Source organism: Neoarius graeffei, chromosome 8 (assembly GCF_027579695.1).
Source record: "Neoarius graeffei isolate fNeoGra1 chromosome 8, fNeoGra1.pri, whole genome shotgun sequence".
NCBI classification, from domain to species: Eukaryota; Metazoa; Chordata; class Actinopteri; order Siluriformes; family Ariidae; genus Neoarius; species Neoarius graeffei.
The window spans coordinates 23150807-23160117 of NC_083576.1; the positions used below are offsets into that span (position 1 = coordinate 23150807).

The 9311-nt window shown below is 40.3% G+C and overlaps 1 protein-coding gene across 4 annotated transcripts; it reads left to right on the forward strand.

The window, feature by feature from the left end:
- The first annotated feature begins 1724 nt into the window (after positions 1–1724).
- Positions 1725–8980, forward strand: trim105 (tripartite motif containing 105). 4 transcript variants are annotated; one of them, XM_060927441.1, is made up of 7 exons: positions 1725–1824; positions 2205–2553; positions 3036–3131; positions 5032–5244; positions 6709–6728; positions 7140–7249; positions 7852–8980. In XM_060927441.1, exons 2-7 carry the CDS (start codon positions 2272–2274, stop codon positions 8403–8405), a joined length of 1275 nt encoding a protein of 424 aa, XP_060783424.1. In that variant the 5' UTR covers positions 1725–1824; positions 2205–2271; the 3' UTR covers positions 8406–8980. The 4 variants fall into 4 exon arrangements, with proteins under 4 accessions (XP_060783424.1, XP_060783428.1, XP_060783425.1 ...); XM_060927445.1 differs by having other exon boundaries at positions 5032–5226; XM_060927442.1 differs by having other exon boundaries at positions 3039–3131.
- The last annotated feature ends 331 nt before the right edge of the window (positions 8981–9311 follow it).

Sequence of the window (9311 nt, forward strand, 5' to 3'; positions counted from 1 at the left end):
ATATTTCTGCACAAATATGACCTAAAACAACATCAGATTTTCACACAAGTCCTAAAAGTAGATAAAGAGAACCCAGTTAAACAAATGAGACAAAAATATTATACTTGGTCATTTATTTATTGAGGTAAATGATCCAATATTACATATCTGTGAGTGGCAAAAGTATGTGAACCTCTAGGATTACCAGTTAATTTGAAAGTGAAATTAGAGTCAGGTGTTTTCAATCAATGGGATGACAATCAGGTGTGAGTGGGCACCCTGTTTTATTTAAAGAACAGGGCTCTATCAAAGTCTGATCTTTACAACACATGTTTGTGGAAGTGTATCATGGCATGAACAAAGGAGATTTCTGAGGACCTCAGAAAAAGTGGTGTTGATGCTCATCAGGCTGGAAAAGGTTACAAAACCATCTCTAAAGAGTTTGGACTCCACCAATCCATAGTCAGATAGATTGTGTACAAATGGAGCAAATTCAAGACCATTGTTACCCTCCCCAGGAGTGGTCGACCAACAAAGATCACTCCAAGAGCAAGGTGATTAATAGTCGGTGAGGTCATAAAGGACCCCAGGGTAACTTTTAAGCAACTGAAGGCCTCTCTCACATTGGCTAATGTTAATGTTCACGAGTCCACCATCAGGAGAACACTGAACAATAATGGTGTGCATGGCAGGATTACAAGGAGAAAGCCACTGCTCTCCAAAAAAACACTGCTGCTCATCTGCAGCTTGCTAAAGATCATGTGGACAAGCCAGAAGGCTATTGGAAAAATGTTTTGTTGACGAATGAGACCAAAATAGAACTTTTTGGTTTAAATGAGAAGAGTTATGTTTGGAGAAAGGCAAACACTGCATTCCAGCATAAGAACCTTATCCCATCTGTGAAACATGGTGGTGGTGGTATCATGGTTTGGGCCTGTTTTGCTGCATCTGGGCCAGGATGGCTTGCCATCATTGATGTAACAATGAATTCTGAATTATACCAGCGAATTCTAAAGGAAAATGTCAGGACATCTGTCCATGAACTGAATCTCAAGAGAAGGTGGGGCATGCAGCAAGACAACGACCCTAAGCACACAAGTAGTTCTACCAAAGAATGGTTAAAGAAGAATAAAGTTAATGTTTTGGAATGGCCAAGTCAAAGTCCTGACCTTAATCCAATCGAAATGTTGTGGAAGGACCTGAAGCGAGCAGTTCATGTGAGGAAATTCATCAACATCCCAGAGTTGAAGCTGTTCTGTACGGAGGAATGGGCTAAAATTCCTCCAAGCCGGTGTGCAGGACTGATCAACAGTTACCGGAAACATTTAGTTGCAGTTATTGCTGCACAAGGGGGTCACACCAGATACTGAAAGCAAAGGTTCACATACTTTTGCCACTCACAGATATGTAATTTTGGATCATTTTCCTCAATAAATAAATGACCAAGTATAAAATGCTTGTCTCATTTGTTTAACTGGGTTCTCTTTATCTACTTTCAGGACTTGTGTGAAAATCTGATGATGTTTTAGGTCATATTTATGCAGAAATATAGAAAATTCTAAAGGGTTCACAAACTTTCAAGCACCACTGTACTTTGTTAGCTCCATTTTCTGGGACAGGAGTACAAACATTACGGTCTCTTACCAAATTGGACACAAGAGGTTGAATAAGTGCACTAGGGTTATAACGCACATAAACTATTGTGTCAACCCCTATGTAGTGCACTCGTATAGGGAGGAGGGCGTCATTTGGGATTCCACCCACGAGAGCTGTTCAGCAGTTTGTACTTTGAACGCTGACACAAATCCCCCAGCAAACAGAAAAGAAAAGAGGCTACAGGGATAGGTGATGTTATGTTTTTTGTTCTCTAGACATAATTTTTTTTGGTAAATGCTGTTATTCTTGTTAAAGAGTGTAACAAAAATAGCGTGAGCGACTTAGCATGGTCATGCTTATTGACGTTGGCGCTGAATACAGACTGTAGTTGGATAGCGTTAGCAGGCTAGCGAGCTAACTAACTTTTCAGAGATATTTTTGGGCTGCAAAAAAATATGAACTTTATTTTGTTACATTATTGTAACTGTAAAATGCTTTTAGTTTTCTGTGTGTTTATTCGATAATGACTTTATTTACGACGAATAAACACTCCAAACCATTATATAGCGAGGAAGTTATATAAAACTGGAATATTTAGTAAATATGCTGACATGTTAATTTCCTCTTAGTGGTGCGTTACCAGTTTGTGCCTGAAGTGGAAGTGAAAGTAAGACTCCTCCAGGCTTTTCTTCATCCATGGCGTCCAGCAGTATGAAGCAGGACGAGGCTCTGAGCCTCAGTGAAGATCTCACCTGTGCCATTTGCTGTGATCTGTTCAGAGATCCAGTCATGCTTGGCTGCATGCATCACTTTTGCAGGTCATGCATCACTACCTACTGGACAGGGAGAGGTCCAGCGGTGTGCCCTCAGTGCCGCAGAGAGTTCTCCGAAAAAAGGTTTCAGACCAATTATCTTGTGGCTGGCCTGGTTGAAAAGGTCAGAGCCAGTTCATCAGCTCCATCTGCGATGAATTTGCAGGTAAGGTCAATGTTTTTCTGAAGCCAGTATCTCACTGGGCTGCGACAGCTTGCGAACATCTCAGTTTCCTCGCATGAGTCGCAAAGTGTCGCTCATTCGTCGCTGAAATTTTGGACATGTTCAAAAAACTCGTGCGACAAAAATTTCTATCAAAATAGTCGCAAATGTGTCGCAAAGCCGTCACGAACACCCTTCTCAAATCAGTTTCCTAATTCGCATATTTTATCGCAATTGTTGTGTCTGCAACTAGTCGTGGGCTGTCGCAGCCCAGTGAGATACTACCCTTAGTCAAACCCTAACCCTCTTAAGGGCCTTGTATGCTCTCATGAGGTTTTGCCTTGACATTTGTGCTATATATTGGTTATGATTCTTATTTCATTCTTAAACATGACAGCAACGTACACTGTATTAGTCACCTCGTAATTATTAGAACAATCATAAGATAAGACAATACTACAGTGACTTTCATGTTCCTTTCCCAGAAGCAGCTTAAGGACAGCCTGGACTCTCAGAACTCACGGAAAGAACAGCTAATCGCCATGATCCATAAGGATGAAGAACAGATATACACATTAAGGGTAAGGCTCATAAACAAGATGACTGACTGCCAGACAAAAGCATGTGCTGTGCGTCAGGTCACTCAGCCACAGCTAGCATATTTGCATGGATCAGCCAATAGAGGACTTTGACTGACGTCACAGATTTTTGTTTACCACGCAGCGTCGGCTATATTGCCGGGCAAACAAAGAACCATAGCCGTGACAGGTAATGAAGAAAATCGAGATGACTGCAGTCAGTACAATCTTTCTGAAATGATAAAAAAAATTTATTTTATACCAGCAGACCACGTTACATTGAAAAGCTGAAACAGGCAGGCATCACAGATCCATATAATTTACCCACAAATGTATCTATTTATTCTTCTCTCTCTCTCTCTGTCTCTCTCTCTGTGCGTGTGCTAAATGCAGAGGAGGAATGTGACAAAAGTAAAGCCTTCTTCTTAATTTACCCCAAAATTTATTTATTCCACTTGAAAAGTGTTCGGCAAACCTGCTACCGGATTTGGGACACTACGACATCCTGAACTATTTAGTATTTGGGACTTCTAAGTACACCAGAGATGCTAAAGGCTTATAAAAGCACAGATACCTACTAATATTTCGAGGCAGGGGCGGCACGGTGGTGTAGTGGTTAGCGCTGTCGCCTCACAGCAAGAAGGTCCTGGGTTCGAGCCCCGGGGCCGGCGAGAGCCTTTCTGTGTGGAGTTTGCATGTTCTCCCCGTGTCCGTGTGGGTTTCCTCCGGGTGCTCCAGTTTCCCCCACAGTCCAAAGACATGCAGGTTAGGTTAACTGGTGACTCTAAATTGACCGTAGGTGTGAATGTGAGTGTGAATGGTTGTCTGTGTCTATGTGTCAGCCCTGTGATTACCTGGCGACTTGTCCAGGGTGTACCCCGCCTTTCGCCCGTAGTCAGCTGGGATAGGCTCCAGCTTGCCTGCGACCCTGTAGAAGGATAAAGCGGCTAGAGATAATGAGATGAGATGAGATTTCGAGGCAGGTTTCGTACTGGGATGTTATGGGAAATTCCTGATAAAGAAAAACACCTTATTATGACAAAGGTAAGCTCAAACATAGACAGCTAACGGTAACAAACAAGCCAGGGCCTAGGTCTAGCATATTTTATGTTTAGCTGAATCTACATTATCAGTACATAACAAACATGCTGCTAGTTTAGCCAAGCATTAGGTCTAATAAAATACATCGCGTCCAAAGCTTACATTCAGATCTACATTTTAACGTTACAGAGCTTTTACACTAACCTGATATAAAATGTTCTCCACACACATGGGAATACTTGATCATCCAGTCGTCCCGTTTAACTGCAGCTCGCCATTTTTCTTGTCTTTCTGGGTTCGCCGGGAAGCAGTGAAAAGTTAAACCAGGTTTATCTCCATGTCTGTTATTACATCCAAAAGCATTACAGGTCTCTGGGATTGTTCTTTTAGATGTAACTTCTACAAGTTTATCTGTAGATGTTTACTGAATTGGGCTTACAATCACTCATGTACATTTGTGCCTGTCGCTGGCAAATACAAAGATTGCCAGGCAATATGGCTGTGTAAACAAATCTGCAGTTGTGATGTCACAAAGTCCTCCATAGAAGAATGTTAGGTTAACTCTGCAAGCCTAGCCATTTGCTGAATGTATTTTTGCTGAACATTTTTTTTTACCATGTGCCATAACATGACTTAGCATAAAGTGCAGGCTACACCCTAGTTTTATGGATTACGGATGATAAGAATGAATTTTTGGAAAATTACAAATACACATTTTTAATGTCAAGTTTGGCTCAGCCAACATTTTTTTTTTTTGGCTTTGCAAGCTGAAAAGGCTCCAAAAGCCCTGTTGTACTGATTTTAAAGTATCTCCTCTCTCTCCCTCCCTCTCTCTGTTAATCCTCCTTTATGTCTGGATTAGAAAGTGGGAGCTGATCTCAGGGCGAGGGTGTGTTGCGACTTTCAGGCTCTGCACCGCTTCCTGCAAGTGGAGGAGGTGGCTATGCTGGACCAGCTGAGGAGAGATCAGATGGAGCTGGAGCACAGCCTGGAATGCCACATTGAGGCCCTGAATACAGCAGTTCGAGAACTGGAGCTCCAAATAGCTGCCAGTACTGTAGGGAACATGGCATCGGTGGAGATGAAAAGATTCATATCCATTACTGACACTGAGCTGTATATAAAATCTAGAGAGCTCATAGGCTCGTCAGAGTGAAGCCATCTGGCCGCCATCTTACCACTTGCATCACGTGTATTTGGCTTATGTGTTAAGCCGTTGTGTCCGATCAAACTTTTTTCCTTTCATTACCTCTTCTTATTTTCTCAACTGTACCTACATTCCTTACATATCTTTATGGCACTCCCCGCCACTGTGGTTTTTTTTTTTCCTTTTTTTCTCCTTTTCCAGTCCAGTCTCTGATCTTTTTTTTTTTGAATGGCTTTTTTTACTACTATAATTATTTTTACAGAAATTATTTCAGGTTTTCCTCTTACACAGTGTAGCTCTTATCTATCTATCTATCTGTCTGTCTATCTATCTATCTATCTATCTATCTATCTATCTATCTATCTATCTATCTATCTATCTATCTATCTATCTATCTATCTATCTATCATACCAACACAAAGGCTGTACAATTCTTAATTTCTGTTTCAGACAGTTGTTGAAACAGGCTTATTTTCTCTTGTTATTTGCCATTTTCACTTCATTCTCACATGTCTTAACAGTATTTATTGGACACATAATTTACTGTCACAATAGTCATGCAGCTTGCGACCAATATGACCAATAAATACTGTTAAGACACGACCGTGAGAATGAAGTGAAAATGGCAAATGACATGAGAAAGCAAGCCTGTTTCAACAGCTGTCCTAAATAGAAAGGAAGTATTGTACAGCCTTTGTGTTGGTATAATAAATATAGATAGATAGAAAGGAAGAAGAAATATACAAAAAAGAGAGATACACAGTATAAGAGAAAAAAATGAAATAATCTCAGTTGAAATAATTATATTTGTAAAAGAGCTGTTCAAAAAATGATCAGAGACGACTGGAAAAGGGGGAAAAAACAACAGTGAAGGGAGGTGCTATAAAGATATGTAAGGAATGGGGTAAAGTGGATAAAACAAGAGGAGGTAATAAGGGGGGGGGGGGGGGGGAAGGCAGGAGATACTTTTCTTGGGGCAAATTTGATCAGATATGATGGTTTAACACACAAGCCAAATACACACGATGTGAGTGGTCAGATGGCTTCACTCGTCTCTACAGTGGAGATTAGGCTACGAGCTCTCCAGGTTTTATATAGAGCTCAGTGATTTATTGATTTTAGAGTGAGCATAGATGTCTGCCAGGGTTGAAGACATGACTGCACTTATAAATGATTTTTTTTCTTTATTCCTATTTCTTTCTTTGAATATCTTTTTTTTCCCTTGTTTTTATTTATCCAAATGTACTGCAAGACAACTTGATAGAATCAAATATTGTAATGTGCAGTGACTCTCAGCACCTGGTTTACATTTTGTGTAACTGTAGGACTATCAATATGAGCTTTGCTTCTGTTCTAACGCTAACATACTCTGCTCTCTTTGTCCCCCTCTAGCTACCAAAATTAATTTCCAGGTAAGTGGTAATTAATAATTTAAAAAATACGTAACCTCTTATGATATAGCCGGTATTTTTCCTTCAAGCTGTTTTCAGGTGAAACCATACCATCTTCACAGGACATTTTGTGCTAAGTTATAAGCCATTCAATGTGCTGTTTTTGTTGTCAAAAATGGTCCACTTGTGGGTGGTAAAAGAGAGCAACTGGACTTGCTTGCAGATTCTTGAAGACGTTTCACCTCTCATCCGAAAGGCTTCTTCAGTGAAGAAGCCTTTCGGATGAGAGGTGAAACGTCTTCAAGAATCTGCAAGCAAGTCCAGTTGCTCTCTTTTACCACCCACAGTTTACTATGACCTGGATGACTGAGAATCTTCAGACACGTTGGTCCACTTTTTAAAACCTGAACTGATTTTTCCTGTCATTTTCAGAACACATGTTCCAGCCATCAAAGGACCTTCTATTGAAGACTTTAAGAGCAAATACATAGCTCCTCTTCAGTACACCTTGTGGCGAAAAATGTTTAAAAATTTAACACCAGGTGATGTAAACATAAAATCCTGATTAAAATACCAAAATATGATAATCTGTCCTCACTACTAGAAGCAAGTAAAGCCTGCTTTATAACCTCATCAGAAGTGCCTGTCAAAGCCTGGAATGTTGCTGTTATTTCAGTATCAGCAAATCTGAGGAAGACAATATTGAATCTAATCATCTTGCACTTTTGGCAAGCTACTTTTAAAACCGTAATTACACAAGTGAACATTAAAGAGAAAGGTGCCTCCACCAAGCAACCAATAAGAAATGCATATCTTGATGGATTTGTGTAGGTTATGTGAAGGAAGTTAAAGTATGTAGCATTTTAATCAATTCCTTTATGATACTACAACTTCACTAATTAGAAATGGTAATAGTTATGCTAAATACTCTATCTCGTACAAACTCATTTCACCTGTTTGAGAGTGATTTCTCATCCAACCCTTTTCAGAGTGCTTTTCCGACCATCCGGAGGCTTCAGAAAGAAGCACAAGCTCACTATTAATTTACATAAAATAAGTGTAATGTTGTTTTCTGTGCATATAAACCATAATAATGAGAATAACCTTTTGTTCTTAACGTGTCTTTGTTTATTGTCATGCTCAGGCCCACTTCCACTGACCTTCGATGAGGACACAGTTCATCCAAGTCTCCAGCTCTCTCGAAACAGGACCCAAGTGATTGAGACTAAAACCATGCTACCCTACGAACCCAATCCGAAGCGCTTCATACAGTGTGTTAATGTTCTCGGAGCCCAAGGATTCCATACAGGCAGACATTACTGGGAGGTGGGTGTTGACACCATGCCCAAGTGGGACATAGGTGTTGCCCTGGAAACAGTGAATCGACAGGCACGGGTGAAGCTGTGCCCCAATAATGGGTATTGGACCCTGCGTCTGCGCAGTAACACAGAGTACTCTGCAGGCACCCAACCCTGGACCCCAGTGCGTGTAAACCCTCAACCTGTAAGGATTGGGGTCTTTGTAGACTGTGAGGAGCACATAGTTTCCTTCTACAACGCTGATAACATGAGCCTGCTCTACTCATTCTCCAATGGGCCCAAAGGGAAGGTTTTTCCATTCTTCAGCACATGCCTCAGTGAACCTGGGCAGCGAGCTCAGCCGATCCAGCTCCTGCACTTCCCCAGCATGGCTGTCTGAGAATCCTGAAAATCTTCAGTCCAAGTGTGTAAATTGTATACGTGTAGTACTACAAGATATCATTTACAAAGCTCAGCATGCATGTTTCAATAATTATACAGCTGTCACTATTCACAATTTAGTCTTGCTTATTTAGTATTTCATATGCATAATCTACTCTGGGATTAAATCTATGAACAAAGATCAATCACAATTCTTTAATCTAATTACCTTGCGAACAGTTGAGTGCACCTGCACAATTTGATGATTTTGCTCAAACATTTGACAGTGATCAAGCAAAGCATCATCACGAAGCTTGCCATGTTGCACAAGCAATACGATCCTAATCAGAAATTAAGTCTTTAAAAAGTCTGTGACATTTTATTAAGAATTTTGTACCTGTGCTTGAGTATATATTTTGTTAAATATTGGAATACTGGATGAACTGTAAATATGATTTGTTTCATGGACAATTTTTACTGATGTATCCAAGTCATTAAACAGTCTGTAAGGTGCGCCGGATCCTTCCTATTCAGACACACCATACTATGAATGTAGCTAATATACAGTAATAAATCAAACACATATTGGCCTAACTGCTTCAGGCTGTAATTTTTTTGCATGAGGTGTTGTGTTTATTTCCTTGCAGGAAATGAGCTGTATAAAATGAGAATTTCACGAGGAAAAAAAATCCCTCATAAATAATCATGGCATGTACCAAACAAGCCTGCCTGTCACTTTTAGTATTCAGTTAATGTTTCTCTCTCTCTCTCAGATGTAGTCATTTGGATGCAGATCACAGTATCCTGTATCCCAAAGTCCAAGCTTTGGGAGATGTGAGGAAGATTTAATCCCCATTTTCCTTCCTCCCTAAATGATGTATAAACATCCAGTACATTCTCATCCCACATGCATGCATTATTAGTG

Coding starts and splice junctions, on each gene's coding strand:
- trim105 (XM_060927441.1), top strand. CDS start 2,272: ATGGCGTCCAGCAGTATGAAGCAGGACGAGGCTCTGAGCCTCAGTGAA. Junction 2,554..3,035: donor CATCTGCGATGAATTTGCAG/GTAAGGTCAATG, acceptor TTCCTTTCCCAG/AAGCAGCTTAAGGACAGCCT. Junction 6,729..7,139: donor CTACCAAAATTAATTTCCAG/GTAAGTGGTAAT, acceptor TGTCATTTTCAG/AACACATGTTCCAGCCATCA.